This window comes from Caenorhabditis remanei, chromosome V, assembly GCF_010183535.1.
Source record: "Caenorhabditis remanei strain PX506 chromosome V, whole genome shotgun sequence".
Classification (NCBI taxonomy): domain Eukaryota; kingdom Metazoa; phylum Nematoda; class Chromadorea; order Rhabditida; family Rhabditidae; genus Caenorhabditis; species Caenorhabditis remanei.
Genome location: NC_071332.1, coordinates 3,459,883 through 3,478,468, shown reverse-complemented (window position 1 = coordinate 3,478,468; position 18,586 = coordinate 3,459,883). Strand labels below are relative to the sequence as shown.

The 18,586-nt window shown below is 39.1% G+C and overlaps 4 protein-coding genes across 4 annotated transcripts; 3 read left to right on the top strand and 1 right to left on the bottom strand.

The window, feature by feature from the left end:
- Positions 1-239: 239 nt before the first annotated feature.
- GCK72_017042 (uncharacterized protein) lies at positions 240-3,669 on the top strand (the record flags this gene model as incomplete). The annotated part of the gene is made up of 3 exons (XM_053731842.1): positions 240-322; positions 1,703-2,146; positions 3,468-3,669. 3 exons carry the CDS (start codon positions 240-242, stop codon positions 3,667-3,669), a joined length of 729 nt encoding a protein of 242 aa, XP_053580755.1.
- Positions 3,670-3,940: 271 nt separating this feature from the next.
- On the bottom strand, positions 3,941-5,705 carry GCK72_017041 (uncharacterized protein; the record flags this gene model as incomplete). Its single annotated transcript, XM_003105837.2, has 2 exons — positions 3,941-4,115; positions 4,861-5,705. 2 exons carry the CDS (start codon positions 5,703-5,705, stop codon positions 3,941-3,943), a joined length of 1,020 nt encoding a protein of 339 aa, XP_003105885.2.
- Positions 5,094-5,852, top strand: GCK72_017040 (uncharacterized protein; the record flags this gene model as incomplete). Its single annotated transcript, XM_053731841.1, has 1 exon — positions 5,094-5,852. One exon carries the CDS (start codon positions 5,094-5,096, stop codon positions 5,850-5,852), a length of 759 nt encoding a protein of 252 aa, XP_053580754.1.
- A 1,313-nt stretch (positions 5,853-7,165) lies between these two features.
- On the top strand, positions 7,166-13,701 carry GCK72_017039 (uncharacterized protein; the record flags this gene model as incomplete). The annotated part of the gene is made up of 4 exons (XM_003105879.2): positions 7,166-7,235; positions 9,423-9,565; positions 9,744-9,816; positions 13,517-13,701. 4 exons carry the CDS (start codon positions 7,166-7,168, stop codon positions 13,699-13,701), a joined length of 471 nt encoding a protein of 156 aa, XP_003105927.2.
- Between the last annotated feature and the right edge of the window lie 4,885 nt (positions 13,702-18,586).

Below are 18,586 nucleotides of genomic sequence, written 5' to 3'. Positions count from 1 at the left end.
AATTAGGCTCATTTTTGAGCCTAATTTCAGATTAACTGCATTTCAGGACCACTGGGTCACGTTCGGTCCAGTTACCTCTAAAATTTTTCGAATTTTGGCTGAAAATCGAAAAAATTTCAGCGAAGAAAACTCATCTTAATGTCCCCCCTAGTTTCAGACCGCCCGGAAGTCGCCTTGTCATCGAACAAGGCAGCTTCGCTAGTCGTCTATGGTGGGTCGTGAAGGCCCCATTCCGAACAATGCTGTGTCTCTCACTGGTTACTGTATTCTTCGCCACCTACTTTGGATTCATGTTGCCCGTGATGTGGGCAAGAACTATATGGTAAGAAATGGGAATTTTGGGATGGAGAAACATCAAAATTTCAGCAAAAAACTGAAAAAAAGACTTAAAATCATAGAGATATCCAGAATGCAAAAAACAGTTTTTAAGGATTCTGAAATCTGTATTCGAAATTTGTCTAGAATGGAAATGGGCGGAGTTACGACGTTTTTGGGTGAAATTTCCTATTTTTCACCCAAAAACGTCGTAACTCCGCCCATTTTGATTCTAGACGAATTTCAAAAACGGATTCTGAATTCTCACGTCTCCATCTTTCTAACCATGCCAGTTGTTATTGATAACCTTCATTTCACCATTTCCATATTTGCAATTTTAGGATCGGGCATCAAAACTATCATAGTTTGGAAGCAGAAGACGTAAGGATTCTGAGTCTGAAGACCGAATCTGTCCATCGTCAAAATGGGCGGAGTTAAGGAGCTTTTCGTCTGAAAATTTCGGATTTTACAGACAAAAAACGTTATAACTCCGCCCATTTCGATGCTAGACGAATTTTACAAACAGATTCTGAATCCTCACGTCTTCATCATTCTCATCATACCGATTTCATTTTTCCCGCAACATTTTCTCATACCCGAATCCGCGATTTCATAAAGTTGTGGAGATCCAAACTGGCATGGTTAAAATTCTGAAGACATGAGGATTCTGAATCTATATTCGAAATTTTCCTAGAGTGAAAATCAAGCGGATTGGTGACGCTTTTTGTCTGTAAAATCGGAATGTTATTGTCAAAAAGCTTCATAACTCAGCTCATTTTGACGATAGAAAAATTCCATAAACTGATTCAGAATCCTCACGTCTTCAGGATTCTAACCATACCGATTTTATTCATTCATTTTTTTATTCGCGAATCCGCGATTTCAAAAAGTTCCCAGAAAATAGAGTCAAAATGAGCAGAGTTAAAGAGCTTTTTGTCTGAAAATTTCTGATTTTACAGACAAAAAACGTTATAACTCCGCCCATTTTGATGCTAGACGAATTTCACAAACGGATTCAGAATCCTCATGTTTTCATCTTTCTATTCATGCCATTTTGGATCTCCGACCTTGCCGTTGGTTATTTCGTAGGAGTTTTTTGAAATCGCAAATTCGGAATTGAGAAAATGGAGCACGAAAAATGAAAATGGCATGGTTAGAATGCTGAAAACGTGAGGATTCTGAATCTATCTTCGAAATTTGTCTGGAGTCAAAATGGGCGGAGTTAAGGAGTTTTCAGTCAGTAAAGTCGGAATTTTCAGACAAAAAGCTCCATAACTCCGCTCATTTTGACTCAAGACAAATTTCGAAGATAGATTCAGAATCCTCACGTTTTCAGCATTCTAACCATGCCATTTTCATTTTTCGTGCTCCATTTTGTCATTTCCAGGCCTCGCCTCTACTGGTTCGTCGAGGGAAAACTCTACCGTTGGCTTCAATCGTTCATCGCCTACTGGGGCTACACCGCTGGGTACGATGTCTACGAATACGGAGATGACGTCACGACGTACTACCGTGACGAGCGAGTTCTGATGATGTGTAACCATCAGAGCACAGCCGACGTGCCAACTCTGATGACAGTACTCCAGAATAAGGGCGTGGCGAGTCGAAAGACGTTATGGTTGATGGATGTAATGTTCCGATGGACTCCATTCGGAATTATTGGAAATAATCACGGAGATTATTTCATTCAACAGGGAAAAGCGACGAGGGATAAAGAGTTGATTCGACTCAAAAAACATTTGCATGACGTCTTCTGGGATAGAGATAGACGATGGGTTATTCTATTTCCGGAAGGAGGATTCTATTATAAACGTGTTGAGAGCAGTCAGAGGTACTTAAAATTAGGGGAAATTGTAATGGAGAGGGTATATAGAATAGAAAACTGGAAATTTATTTCAAAACATTTTGAGAAAAATCCAAAATTCCATAGTTGTCAAGGCCCGGGCAAATTGGCGCGAAAGTCAAATTTTCAAATTTTTGGAATTTTTTCGCGAAAAAGTCAAATGTTCGACTATTAGCAGCCCGCGCCTTCTTACAACCACGCCCCTGTTGCAAATGGGCTTTTCACTGTTTCAATCGGAAATCGGCCACATTTTCAGTGAAAATCTCGTATTTTCAGAAAAAAGTTTTTTGGATTCTATTCAATTTAAAGACGACTTCATGGAATTCAGACATTAAGAATCTTGAAAATTGAGCGATTCTTAAATTTTCGTTAAAACATGTTTTTTTTTCGAAAATTTTTCAATTTTTCATCGAAAATGTGACCATTTTTGACAATTTTTCAGAATTTCTTCTAATTCTGAATGTTATTAGCAAAAAAAACATGAAACAGATTTTCACCATTTTTTATCTATTTTCACAAGTTTCAACTAAAAATTTGCCAATTTCCGAGTGAAAATTATGCAAAAATAGATCAAAAATGGTGAAAATCTGTTTCATGCCAGAAAAAAACTCTGCGTCTTTCGCCGATACTCTCTCGTCTGCGGTGGGGCGTGGTTGTAACGAAATTGCTCTGCTAATAACATTCAGAATTAGAAGGAATTCTGAAAAATTGTCAAAAATGGTCACATTTTCGATGAAAAATTGAAAAATTTTCGAAAAAAAAACATGTTTTAACGAAAATTTAAGAATCGCTCAATTTTCAAGATTCTTAATGTCTGAATTCCATGAAGTCGTCTTTAAATTGAATAGAATCCAAAAAACTTTTTTCTGAAAATACGAGATTTTCACTGAAAATGTGGCCGATTTCCGATTGAAACAGTGAAAAGCCCATTTGCAACATCTTAACTGGTCTCAGGTGTAATTTTATCAATAAAATACCTAAAAAACCGATTTAAAACACCGAAAAAATGGTCTGAAATTGCGTATTTCAGCCGAAAACGAGCCCTAAAATCAGATTTCCTTCTCTCCATTGTTATATCTACCCTCTCCGTAGACATCTAGCAATTTTCCGTCTAATAACCTTTTTTCGACTATTCTTTTGGGATAAATGCCATTTTTTAAAGCCCGAAAACCCTTTTATCCTCTTAAAACTACGTTTTTCGTCGTTTTTTTGTTCGAAAATGGCTTTTCTACATCCAAAAATTCTGATTTTAAGCAATTTTTGACCGAAAAATCCCAATTTTTCTGGAGACTAAAGTCAATATTTTCAGCTACGGTAAGAAGAACGGTTTCCCTCATCTCCTCTACACGACTCTCCCCCGAATGGGCGCCGTGAAGGCAATTCTGGAAGAAGTGGGACCACGAGTGAGCCAAGATGACGATGAGCCAAGAGAGAGGAGTAATAGTAAATTGAAGTTGTTGAAGGATACGGTCGGCGCGATTCGAGAGAAGAAATATGTCAAGGGTGGGTAATTAAGGGTAATTAATTAATTAACTAATTAAGGAAAGTTTTACTCGGAAAAAAATCAAAGAAAAAAGAGATCGATTACCACTGAAAACTAGAATATCAATCAACTGGGGCGGATAGAAAACTCGTATAATAATTGGTGTGAAATCTGGAAAAAAATGTGGAAAAATGTGGAAAAAAGAGGAATATGAAATATGAAAAAACAAAGTGATTATATAATTGGGTAATTAGGGGGACGAGGTAATTAACTCCTAATTAGAGTCTCTAATTAATGACCTAATTAATGACGAGTTGAGTGGTCGGCGAGACGTCGAATCGCGTCTTGTGCGCCTCGAATAGTTCACGAAGACTATTCATATAGGTCTCGTGGAGAGTATCGATTTGTTCTTGCGTTGGATTTGGCGTCTTTGTGACGGGAATCGGGGCGCCGAGCACTGTGTTGATGGGTTTTCTGGAATTATGGTGGGAATTTGGATTGGAGCGCAATTGCATCATTTTTGGCTCAAAAACTCTCAAAAATTTGAATTCCCGCGGGATTCTCAATGGAGCGCACTTGCATTTTTGGCTCAAAAACTGTCAGTAAACGTGCTCCATCTCGTTGAAACATCCTAAAATCTCAAAAATTTGAATTCCCGCGAAATTCTCAATGGAGCACATTTGCATTTTTCTGTTAAAAAATCAATTTTCTTGCAGTTTTTTGCTAGTGAACCAGAATTTTTTCTATTTAACTCAAAAATTCGAATTCCCGCGAGATTATCTGATTTACTGACGGATTCTCAATGGAGCGCACTTGCATTTCTGGAAATACGACAACCGGAAGACATAAAGATTCAGTATCCGTTTTTGAAATTTGTCTAGCCTCAAAATAAACGAAGATATGGAGATTTTTGTCTGAAATTTTGGGTTTTAACACAAAAAACCTGAAATTTTCAGACAAAAATCTCCAGATCTCAGTTTATGTTGACGCTAGACAGATTCCACAAACGGATTTTGAATCCCCACGTCAGTAGCTTAAAAACCATCTTCGTTTCGCGATTTTAAGATACGGCTGGGATGCAGAAGACGTGGGGATTCTGAATCTGTAGACGGAATCTGTCTATCGTCAAAATGAGCGAAGTTATGAGGTTTTCGTCTGGAAATTTTCAGATTTCAGACAAAAAGCCCCTTAACTCCGCCCACAGAGAACAAGATCTCACCTGAATGGCAACAGTCCAAACGTATAATTGAACACTCCTCTTCCATAGAACGCCGGCGGCGAGAATCCCAGAATCCTCTTCATAATCGTCTGAAACTGTCGGATCGTCGATCCCTTCGGATTCTCGGCTTGATTGAAAATGTCATTCTCTCCGAACGAATAGCACGGAACGAGTTGAGCGCCCGTTTGTAACGCAATCTTCACAAATCCCTTCCGTTTCTTCAACGTTAGAATATGGCAACCGGGATGGGCGTCGAGTGCCTCCTCGGCTCCGCCCACCACCAACACGACCGCTTTTCCCTTCTCCTCGTGCTCCAAAACGTGTTTGATACTCTCACGACTGCAATCAATCATTCCGTGAAGGAGTCCCCATTCACGTCTCCATGGCGTCCAGAATTGACCGACCAGCGTGCACAAATGGAATCTGATGTGTGGCAACGTGTCGAGTATTCCGGTTCCGTTCGTCGCAAAGTTGATGAACGCGGCCATCGAAATGATACCGTGCGGATGGTAGCCAATCAGATAGCTATGCTCTGCCGGCATCTCCGCCGTCGTGTGCATCTGAACCGGGAAGTAGTTGGCGTACCACGAGTGAATCCGTTGCCTCTGAAACCATTCGCTTCGGTAGGCGCCACGTTTCGGCGATCCCCAATCGTAGATCAGCCAGAGGGCGTAGACGACGATAAGTGGCCAGGCGATTGTGTAGAGCATGTAGAAGGGGACGGTGAGCACGAGCACCGGGGTGAAGAGGGTGATGAAGAAGAAGTGAAGAGCGCCGAGGGTTTGAAGACGTCGGGTGAGCGGGATGTTCATCGGAGCCCATTCGATTCCGAGCAGGTGCGGCATCTGGAAATTTGGCGATTTTTTCATAGCAAAGAATCCGTCAGAATCTCTCAGAATCCCGCCGAATTCTCCCTTCAAAAAGTCCATTTTCCGGTGGAAAACAGTCGATGCACCAGAATCCCCCGGAACTTCAATGTTTTGGAATTCTGAATTCAATAAATCTAAAATTTCAACTTTTTAGTTTGTTGAATCTTCCTGGAAGCCACGCCCACTCATTTTGTGGGCGTGACTCGAAATTTCAAATTCCGTAACAAAAAGGAAGATTCTACAAACCAAAATGTTGAAAATCTGGATTCATTGGATTCAGAATCCCAAAATTTTGAAGTTCCGGGGGATTCTGGAGCATCGTGATGCCTTTTCTACGGAAAAATTGACTTTTTGGAAGATAAATCAAAAAGAAATCGAAAGCCTAGGAGGCAAACAAAATGGAGAAAAAAAGATGAAAAAATCGGAACTCAATTCATCAAGTATCCTATCAGTTGGGGGAGGGGGCTACTCGATGAGCCCCCCATCTGGATGTAACAATTTTCTGCGGGACCCTTCTCTGATTCCATGAGACACAAACAACTCGAAATACTTTGAACTCTTTTTGGCCGAAGAATAGTTGGAATTCGGGTTTTTCCTACTTCCTACAGTAACCCAGTTACAGTAATCCGTGAATTCTACAGTAATCTAGCTTGAAATTTCTGGAAAATAGGTCGGAAATATCCGCTGGAATTGCAGTTTTTGGCTCTGGAAATGCCGAAATAGTTGGAATTTTGAATTTTTCCTACAGTAACCAACTTACAGTAATCTGTTCTGCGAAAATCTGTGAATTCTACAGTAATTTACCTAGAAATTACTGGAAAATCGGAAATAGCATCTGTAATCACAGTTTTTGGCTCTGGAAATAGCTATCCATCGACAGACCGATCCACGAGAGCAGCCAATAGATACAGTTACCTAGTTACAGTAATCCGGCTAAAAAAGCACCGAAAGCTAATCAGCGGAAAACCGTGAATTCTACAGTAATCTACATAGAAATTACTGGAAAATCGGTATCCGCTGGAATCGCAGTTTTTGGATGTGGAAATGTCGAAATAGTTGGAATTTGGGTTTTTCCTACTTCCTACAGTAACCCAGATACAGTAATCCGTTTTTCGTGAATTCTACAGTAATCTACCTAGAAACGACTGGAAAATGGGTCGCTGGATTCGCAGTTTTTGCATCCACCCACATATAACAATCACAAATTATAATAAAGAGATTCGAGAACATCCGTTCATCCCGTATAAAACGGAAAAACGGAGACCTCTCTCACAATCATATCAACACAAATGATATGACCACTGACTTCTTCTTCTCCCAATATATTGTTTTGGAGAAAAGAGAGAAAAGGGGGCGGAGACTCTCTAATTCGAAGGAAGAGAAATTGGAGTAAACATTTGTGATAAAAGAGTATTACTTTCTTTCCACAAACAAACATGGTTCAAGGCGAATTGTTTGCGAGAAAGTTGCTGACATTGAACGTTTTTGTGTTTCTAGTGAGAACAAGTGAGAACTAGAAAGACACGTTTCTCTCGAACAGAGGGAGGAGGCAAATTTGCATTGCGTCGTTGCATTGTTTGAATTGTGTGTTGCGAGAAACAGCAATGCTTTTTCATCATAGTATTCGAAAAGTTGAAGGTTCGTCGAATTCTAATGAGAATCGAAACGACGACGTCAGATCTAGATGGAAGATAAGAATCAGAGACAAAGCGTATAACGGAATCTAGTCGGTTTCGAGAATCAGAGTCGGATTCGATTTGTCATTAGCACGACACTCTTATTACAACGGCGCTCTACTGAAACCTATGGAAATTGTGTGCGGAATTGAGAGACTCAGAGAAAAACAGACTTTTGAGGGGGTCTCGGTGGAGCGCAGTTGTAAGAACTGTTCTCAGCTAATAGTTTCAGTCAAATTTCTGACTAGAACCGATCTTTATCCTGTCGTTAAATGACTGAAAATGACCCAGGATTTTGGAAATTTGGAAATATGCTCCAAAATGTGCAGAAAAATGAGAAATTTCCAATGATAACATTCAAAAACCCCACCTATAAGAGATTTTTCAGCCTGTAAAGGCTTCAGTGCTGGCCGAACTTTCCGTTTTTGTGTTTCTAGGTGTCACGGAAAGTTCCTCTTCGTACTTTTCGCGATTATTCGTTGCGAAATTGCAAAAAGGACAGAAAAGAACTTCCCGTGGCCTAGAAACACAAAAACAGAAAGTTCGGCCAGCACTGACCAATTTTAAGCATTCTTTCAAGCTGAAAATTCGTTTTTTTGGAAGGGTTTTTGAGTATTATCACTGGAATTTCTCTGTTTTTTGGCACATTTTTGAACATATTTTCTAGTTTCCGAAATCCTCGATCATTTTCAGTCATTTAACAAAGGCATGAAGATAGTTTCTAGCCAGAAATTTGACTATTTTGGGAGAATTCTAGCTTCATCTCAACTTTTAACCCTAGTCTGAAACTTCGGAAGACTTCAGCTAGTGGATTCTAGAAATTCTAGACACATTGAAGAAACCGAAATGACCATCGAACATCGAATAGATAGCACTCTTAAATAAACTAGTCAGGGCGGAGTTTGTTACTTTACGGACTTTAGACTCCAAAAGGAGTCTTCCGTTCATCATTAGATAGTGAAAGTTAGAAATCAGACCACTTTTTGTCAAAAATGAAAACAAGTATGTTCTGACTAGACAGTCAGGAAGAGAGAGAGAGAGATGGAAAGTACATATTGACTCTTTTCCCAACTCTACAGTATCTCTTTTCGATCAGTCTCTGGCTCTTACTTGATTCTGAGGTGTACAGTACACCTCTTGATCTAAGAAGTCAGTCAGTTGTAGCAACTCAGAAATGCTCAAAACGGGCGAAAAGTTCTTCAGACTGATCACCATGACAGAACTCTGACTGTAAGTGCCCAATGTCAGTCTGATCTTGCCAGTGGACCAAAAATTTCAGTCGGAAATCAGGAGCCATCGACACTTTGTCATCAGAGCTAACCGGTCATCCTGGCTCATTTTTGACTGACAGTCAGCAATTTGAACCGTCTAGATAAGCTGGTTGGCCACGGCGGTACGCTTTCTGTAAGACAGCTGGGCCTACTGTAAGCTGGAAAGTTCGCTCCATCGCACTCACCAGTCTTCAGCCTGGCTTCATCTGGAAACTTCTAGAATGTCTAGAATCTAGATTGTCATTTCGAATTGTGCAATTGCGCTCTACGATGATTTGAACAGAAAGAGCGCAAGTGCGCTCTATTGCTATTTCCACAAGTTTACAAACGCGCTCTATTGATAATCTCGCAACTGTAGAGATTTGAGGCTCCCTAGGTGTCTCAATTGCGCTCTATTGCTAATTTCAACTCTTTTAACAAGTTCTACGATTCGAAATACTAGAATTTCCAGACAATCTGAAATTCCAGATTGTGAAAGTGCGCTCCATTGATAATTGCAGCAAAGAAAGTTCAAATTTCGCAAAAAAAAGCAAATTTTTCGATTAAATTTCACTTTGGAAGCCGACTAGATGTAGAGTAGGAGGATTTTAAGCGAAAAATGACTCATTTTGTGTCAAAAAACCTCGAACAAATGAGTTTTTCGAGCTGAAAAATGCGATTTTCAGACATTTTTGGCTCAAAAAACCTCGGAAAATGAGTTTTCCCAGTCATTTTTCAGCTCAAAAAGTCGATTTTTCATATTCCAGACACCCGTCCACCAATCAAATACGTTCTCGACGTCACCATCGCCTACCCCAACGGAATTCCCCTCTCCCTTGCCACGTTCGGTCTGGGAACTCGCGAGAAATGTGACATTGCCGTCAACTATAAGATCTATGATGCCGATGAGGTAATTAAATATTTAATTGCTTTTTTTTGCTGAAATTGCTGAAATCAGCGATTGGGACTCACCTTCTCTTCGCTATCCGATCGGTCTAACATGATGATTGATTCTGCGGGAGCCTGGGGGGCGGAGCGTAATTAACGGCTGGAATTAAATTAATTAAAGATAATTGACTAATTTACAGGTTCCATTCGAGGACGAGGAGAAATTGCGCGATTGGATGTATGAGGTGTATAAGGAGAAGGACGAAATGTTGGGTACGTTATCAGCTAGAGTTGTTTGTTTCATTTTTGGCTGCGGGGGGAAAGGGGGAACGGTATTTCTGATAAGTGAGAGATGGGCGGTACACTCGGAAACATCAGAGACCGCCGGGCGGCCCCCTGATGAGAGAGATTACTCTTTTGATTGATAACGTGTTGTTCAAGAAAAGATGTGTGTAGTTTCGAAAGTTTGGGGATGCGAACGCGCTCTAATGAGAATAATTTTAGCAATGTGCGCTCTATTGTCAAATCTCGAATGGTGTGAACGCGCCCTAATGAAATAAAAATTCTGGCCCGAATGATGACCGATTGGCTCAAGTGCGCTCTATTGCTAGTTTCCGAATTGTGCAATCGCGCTCTACTGCCAAATTCAGAAATGTGCTAAGGCGCTCTACTGATAATTTTGAGCAAATTTGGTGTAACGGATTCCTAGGAAGTCTCAAATGGTGTGAACGCGCTCTAATGAAATAAGAATATCGGTTCGAATGACGACTGGCTAGTCAAGTGCGCTCTATTGCTAATTTTCGAATTATGCAGTCGCGCTCTACTGATGATTTGGATAGAATCAGCGAAAGTGCGCTCTATTGCTAACTTTCGAATAGTGTAAATGCGATCTACTGCTGATTTGAACAGAAAGGGCGCAATTGCGATCTATTGCTGATTTCACAACTTTGCAAATGCGCTCTATTGATAATTTTAAGCAAGTGGGAGGTAGCGGGACTCGAGGTGTGTCAAGTACGCTCTATTGCTAATTTTCGAATAATGTAAATGCGCTCTACTGATGGTTTGAGTAGAATGAGCGCAAGTGCGCTCTTTTGATAATTTCACAACTTTCCAAACGCGCTCTATTGTTAATTTTTAGAAAGTGGGGTAGGTGTGTCAAGTGCGCTCTATTGATGATTTCAACGTTGTTATTGTGAAACGGAAAGTTCTACGATTCGAAATACTCTGAAATTCCAGATTTTGAATGTGCGCTCTATCGATAAATGCAGCAAAAAAGGCTTTTTCATGAAAAATTTCGAAATTTTCGTCGAAATTCTGAAAAAAAAACTAGTTTTCCAAATAAAATTTTACTTTTTACCTTCAAATTCCCGAAAATTTGCAATTTTCAGTTAAAAACACACTATTTTGAAAAGTTTTTTCACTCATAATTGGATAAAAAGACGAAAAAATGCACTTTTTCAGAAAAAAAAAAACAAAAAATGCGATAAATGAACTAGTCATTGTTTGTCTTGTTGTTGTTGTTATCGCTCTCCTTTTTTGACCTTCCAGTTCGAGTTTAGAAGAGAAACGAGTAGATCAAAAAGATTGAAACTTTAGATTATTCAAAAATTGTTATTTGGTGGGTCTGAAGTTTCTTTTTTTTTTGAAAAAAAAATAATTTTGGGAGTGAAAATTGAGTTTTACACTGTTTTTCGGGAGAAATTAAGAGAAAAAAATAACGATTTTTGGGCTAAAAATGCGATTTTCAACGATTTTTAAGCCCAAATTGTTCAAAAGTCATCTTTCGTGCAAACGCGCTCCATAGAGAAATCGCCTGAGATTCTCTATGGATTCAAAATGTACCAAAAACGCGGTTCTAAGCAAACACACCCAATTGAGAAACTAAAAAAAAAACGGAATCCTAACGTGCAAATGCAAAAATGAGCCATTAGCTCGGCACAGTTCTTACAAGTGCGCTCCACCGAAATGCCCTTGATAAATGTCTCTTTTTCTCTGAGTCTCTCAATTTCGCACACAATTTTATTCGGTTTCGGTAGAGCGCGGTTGTAAGACGCGTGTCGTGCTAATACAGTTCGTTAGGATTTCGGTTTTTCTTAGTTTCTCAATAGGGCGAATTTGCCGAAAATAAATATTTGTATATGCGCTCCATAGAGAATCTCAGACAATTTCTCGATGGGGCGCGTTTGCATGTTCAGATTGTTTTTCACGATTATTGCCAAACAGCTAAAAACTCGATTTTCACTCGCAAAGTTTATTATTTTTGATTCTAATAGACAAATAAAATCGAAAATTGTGAAAGGGGTTTTGCACGTTGTTTGGAACTGATTAGTGATACGATTGGTGATTCGTTTCGAAATTTATCGAATCATTCGGGGCGAACTTTGGTAGTAAGTGGGGAGGGAGAACTGATTGGAGAAGAGAAGGATGATAAAGAGAAGAAGGACACGACCTTCGCACCTTCTCTCCCTCTCTCTCATTTCCATTCAATTCGTTATCTGTTTTTTTTTCGGAGAAAACGAAAAATGTTGCATTTGGAGGAGAAAGAGCAACTGATAGTTCCCCCCTCACTTTTGATAGAAGATAGATTACATCAGATATTGAAAAAGAAAAGAAGATGATTGGGTTAGCAAGTTTTCGGTGGTCATTTATTTCATTTGAAGTGAGATTCTCATTGTCAGATTCACGTGAAGAATCTGTGAGGGGGGTTCCCCCTAAGTGCATCCCCCCCTCCTACTAAAAGAAAGTTTGACATATTTAGAAGAGACGGTTATCAGTTTATTAGAGAATTAGAGAACTTTGCAATAAAAAATGTGTAAACTTTGGTCCATTCGACCGATTTTAAGCATTCTGCACAAACTTCTGCACAAAAAAAGAACTGTGCCGTGGCCTAAAAATGCAATTTTGTTAGTGCAAATATGCTCCTTCGATGGATTTTCAATTTTCAACGATTTCTAGGCACAAATTCGTCAAAAATCATCTTTTGTGCAAACACGCTCTATTGAGAAACTAAAAAACGGAATTCTAACGTTTAATTGAGCGCTCGGTACGCTTCTTTCAACCGCGCTCTACCGAAACTGAAGAAAATTGAGTGCGAAATTGAGAGACTCAGAGAAAAAGAGACATTTTTAAAGGCCATTTCGGTGGGGCGCAGTTGGAAGAACTGTTTGGCTCACTGTTGCATTTGCGCTCTACTGAACGTAACGAGATTCCGTTCGAAATTTCTCAATAGAGAGTCTTTGCCTAGAAAATGTTTGAATATGCGCTTTTTCTCGATGGAGCGCGTTTGCATTAAAAAATATTTTTTGACGATTTTCGGCCTAAAAATCGTTGTAAATTTCATTTTTAGCTCAAAAATCACTTTTTTTTAAATTCAAATTTTTTTTCGAGTTTTTCGGTCTCAAAATTTTCGGAAAAAAATAGTAAAAAACAGAAAATTCAACGAATCTGCGCCTTCCAAAGTTAATTTGCAGATTCGCTGATTTTACAGATTACCTGCATATCTAAAATTCAAAATTCTGTTGAGAAAATCTGTAAAATCAGGAAATCTGCAAATTAAATTTGGACGAACTTGCTGTTTCAACCCTTCAAAAAGTCACAAAACAAGTAGAAAACCGCAAATTCTGGCCTAAAAACCATCGCCTTCTCTATCTTATCTCCAATGTTTTCGTTCAAAGAGAAGATAGACGACGTCATCTTCTAAAAAGAAGACACAAAGAACACAACAACACTACAAACTACACCATTTTTCATTGAAGCGGAAAAAACGGTGATAAAATTATCGAAAACTGTTAGCACGACACGCTTCTTACAACTGCGCTCCACCGAAATCCTCTTGAAAAATGTCGCTTTTTCTCTGGGTCTCTCAATTTCGCACACTATTTTCTTGGGTTTCGGTAGAGCGCGGTTGTAAGAAGCGTGTAAAGGAAGGAAAAATCGCTCAAAATTATCAAAAATTAAATTAATTTTTTTGCAGCCCGCTACTACGCGACCGGCGAATTCAATCCAGGAGAGAAGGGAACTCGCATCGCATTCTCCTGGGCTAAAATCATCGGAATGTACGGTTTCTGGTTCGGATCGTTCTACGCCCAATACAACGTCTACTCGTACGTCATCTCGGCCGTCGTCAAATTTCTACTCTTCCCATTCTCTTCTTCATAATTTTTTGGATTTTCTTTAATTTTTGGTTTTTCCCAGTTTTCTCTCTGCTATAATTCAAATTTTGATGATCTCTCTCTATCTCTCTATATCCGTTTTTTCTTCTCTATTGCTTTACAATTTGATAGTTATCCTATAGTTATTCCTACGGCTACAATTTTTCGGTAAACCTGGTTGTCATCATTTTCTCTTCGTCGAAACATATTTATGAGAAATGGGAAGGGAAACATCATCTGCTACTACTTTTCGATATCATCAAGAACAAATAAAAATGATATAATATAATGATGGGAAATCGTGGAAAGTCGTGAAGCAATTCGATTGTATAGTATAAAAACGGATGCATTGGGATTCGGGGGAGCAAGGGGTGGGATGATCGATAGAAACTATCAAAAACCCAAATAGGGGGCGGGGCCAATAACCCTACACATATCAATGAGATCCCTGAAAGAGATGATATAGAATCTTCTGGAAAGAATTCTAGAAGAATTCTAGGGGGACGTTTATAACAAATCTAATAGATTTTTCTAATAGGAACATGGGTAATTTTGGAATTTTTAGGAATTTGTGGAGGGATGAGAGGAGACATGAGAATTCTGGATGAACGATTTCAGATGATATATATGAACACGATTAATCTATTTCTGGAAGAAATTCGAAGAAGACGTCGCCGTCTTCTGATTCAGATTCAGCTCCGCTGCCGCTACCGCCTGGGCGATGATTTGATGATGTTGCTGCAGGTGGTGTTGCTGTTGTGCCATCTGATGTTGATGCTGTTGATGCTGTTGCATTTTCTGAAGGAGCATTGCATACATCTGATTGCGACACGCGTCGTCGACGCTGTTCGTCGGCTGGAAATTGCCGAATGGATTCTCGAAACTTGGATTGAGATCCGGCGAGTCGGCGAAACTGAGAAGACGACGTTCCGATGATTGTGCCGGTTTTGGGATGGTGAGATTGGTTTGTCTGGAAATTAGGAATTCGAGTTATTTTCAGAATTTTCAGAGATTCGGATCGAAAACAGCAAACGCTGGAATTATCAGACAAAAAATCCTTGAATTTCAGTACAAAATTTTACTGGGATTGCTCAGAAACATGTCATTTTACTACTTTTTTCGTTTCAGACATGAGTATAGTGTAAATTCAGCCCAATAATTGACCAAAATCACTCAAAAATAGAGAATTTTAGTCGAAATGTCTGGAAACTATCTGGAATTTGAGTCATTTCCATACATTTCAGAGAATCGGATCGAAAGGAGCAAAAGCTGAAACTCTCAGAATTTCTGACGAAAAATCCTATAATTTCAGGTTGAAATTTGACTGACATCTCAAAAATATGTCATTTTTCAAATTTAGTGCAATTTCAGCCCAAAAATTGACCAAAATCACTAGACAAAAAATAAATGAATTTCAGCACGAAAATTGGCTGAAATCCTTACAAAAGTGTGATTCTCAACAAAAATGATCCATTATTGGCTAAATTTTCAGCCCTTCAACGATTACAGATTCGAAATTCTTGAATTTCAGCTCGAAATTTGACTGAAATTGCTTAGAAATATGTCATTTTTCAAATTTACATAACTTTAAAGAGGGATTACCGGTGTTTTTTTCGTTTCAGACCCAAAAATTAACCAAAATCACTCAAAAAAAAAAAAACGATTTTTACTAAAAAATTCAGAATTTTTCTATTAAAAACGACGATCCTCACCTCTGTCTTCCCTGAAAATTGGGTAACATTCCCGAGATTCCCTGCATGAATCCCGAGTTCTTTCGATCGTCACGCGGTCCCCACAACGCCTCTTTTGGCACATATGACACATATTGTCTGTGATATAAATCGGGAACTTTTTGCTCCCAAACGGGAATCTCAAATTCCGAACGGCGGAGCGTCATTTCAGCGGAGCAGATGCGAGCCTTTTCAGCGTCGTAAATCTCAAAGAGTCCAGTCATCACATCGTCATGGAATTGTCCAGAGTTGAATGAGTCGGCGACTGGAAACATTTATATTTTCTGACAAAAAAAATCCTTGAATTTCAGCACGAAAATTGGCTGAAATCCTTATGAAAATGCAATTTTCAGCATAAAATATCACTTTTTGCTCAGAAATATGTCATTTTTCAAATTTACATAACTTTTCTTTGGTTTGTCTGGACATAAGGAGATTGAGCAAATTTTAGAATTAGAAAGGATAAAATGCCACATTAGATTGGAAATTATTAAATTTCAGCTCGAAATTTGACTGAAATTGCCCAGAAATATGTTATATATAGACAATATAGTGAAAATTCTGAAAATTTCAGCCTTACATTCCTCCGATTCCCCGAGCTTCTTGTTAACCCAAATCTTCTCCCGAATATTGAATCGCCACCCACGGAATTGTCTGAAAAACGATGTCTCATTCTATATATAACTCTCAAATCCCTACAATTCACGGGCGGCATTCAGCTGCCAAATCTCTTTCGGCATATTATAAAAGATGTAGAATATCGCGCCGATGCCGAACTTGTCTGGAATATTCTGAAGCATGTCGAAGTTCGTCTGAAGTGTACGCGCCGTGTAGTACGCACTCGGCACCTGGTTTTGCTGAAAAGAAATTTATGAGTCATTTAGTACTTGTCAACCGGGCCGTCACGGGCGGGCGCATAACTCGCTTAAAACTGAGTTTTATGAGCTGAAAAATATACCAAAATGTAGATTTCGACGAGTTCTATGTCCGTGGCCTACTACGGGCCGGATGTCTAATCGTTAATGTGCCGCGGGCCGGGAAAAAGTGCCAAAAAACGCAAAAATGGCCAAAAAAGCCGTTCTAGCCCGGCCCGCGGCATATTAACGAAGACATCCGGCCCGTAGTAGGTCACGGACATAGAACATTGATATCTACATTTTGGTATATTTTTCAGATCATAATATTCATTTTGACGCGAGTTACGCGCCGGCCCGTGACGGCCCGGTTGACAAGTATGATTTAGCTGAAAATCTTCTGAAAATCCTCCAAAAACTCACATGCAACCCGATACTGGTCGGCAAGATTGGCTGAACTCCAAACGGTCCCGCAAACGATTCCCAGACAGTTTTATTGCTGAAAATCACAAATTTTCTATATTTTTCCAGTTTAAAATCGGCCCTACTTGACTTCCTGAGTCTTCATCGGCACTCCCAACTCGTTTAAATCGAATCCTATCGTCGTCATTTCGATATTCTCCTTCATATACTTCTCGTTGAGCTCCTCATTGCTAAGACACGACTCATCAATGTTTGTGGATCTGTTCTTGACAATGTCGAGAATCGGAAGCATCGCCGCCATACCGAATTGATCCGTCAGCATTGTTGGTGGAATGTTGCTCAGTTCTGGATGAGAAAAATGGACGTTTTTGAGAGAAAATTGGATGAAAATGTTGTTTTTATAGTTTTATGGGGGGAAAAATTGACAGAATCTATGCCAGTTTTGTTCTTTCTGAATGAAATAAGTTCTTGGAGGTGATTTCCAGCACTGTTTCGAACACAGAAATGTGTTATTTTTGAGTATTTTAGTCAAAAATGAAAAAAAATGCATCGAAATAGTCGATTTTTGGCCATTTCCACTCAAAAAACCACCCAAATCCCATGTTTCAAATGTTGTTTTCGGGATATTTTCACAGTTTTATAGGAAAAATTTACAGAATTCATGGATTTTGGTCGTTCTGAATGGATTTTGTAGGCTAGACTCATAAACATAGATTTTTCGATTTTTAATTTTCAGCACTCTTCCGTCTTGAGAACACAAATGCGGCAATTTTGAAGGGGTTTGACAGCTTTTTGATCCGAAACAGTAAAATTTTGAGAATTTTTAGGTAAAATTGACAAAAAAGAATATTCACTTTTGAGTATTTTTGTCGAAAAAAATGAAAGAAATTCATCGTATTTCGCTGAAAATACTTCATTTTTGGCTAAAAATACTCGATTATTGGCTAATAATTTTCTGTTTTTGACTGAAAATAGTCGATTTCCACTCAAAAAATTACTTTTTCTCTTTTTTCGTATTGAGTCACAAAAGTTCTATAGAATTTTTACTTTCGAGTATTTTAGTCGAAAATAACGTTTTTGGCTGGAAACAGTCTACTTTTAGCTGAAAATAGTCGATTTTTGATTGAAAATACTTCATTTTTGGCTAAAAATACTCGATTTTTGGTTGAAAATAGTCAATTTTTGACTGAAAATACTTGATTTTTGCCTGAAAAAAGTCGACTTCTGGCTGGAAATAATCGATCAGAAAGCGGCATTTTCGAGTAATTTCGTCAAAAAATGAAAGAAATGCATCGAATTTGGCTGAAAATAGTCGATTTTTTACTGAAAATAGTCGATTTTTGGCGAAAAATTAGTTGATTTTTGGCTGAAAATAGTATATTTTGGCTTAAAACAGTCGATTTTTGACTAAAAATAGTCTATTTTGCCTTAAAAAAGCCGATTTTTGGCTGAAAATAGTCGCTTTCCACTCAAAAATCCCCATTTTCTTTTGTCGTATTCACCTCCATTCGGTCCCAATATAATCTTCGGAACATCCGACGGATGAAAAATGCAATGCGACGGTGGAACGACAGTGTGTGGAGGAACACTCGAATTCCCTACAGTAACCGTCGTCTTCGTCCCGCCCACTTTATGTGGCTCCTCCTTCTTCTTCGGCTCCTTTTTCTCTATTATTTCTACATGTTGTACCAATTCGAGTTTCGCCGCGTACTCTTTCTTCGGCGTATTCTCCTTGTCATCTGGTGGAGACGTGGCGGACGACGGGTTAAAATGAGAATTCTGACGTGGACCACCGCCTCTTCTCTCCGGAATCTTTTGACCGACTTTCGAGAGTTTCATGAACGATGGAGTCGTGTTTGCCGCATTCGCGTTGATCGTCTTCTGG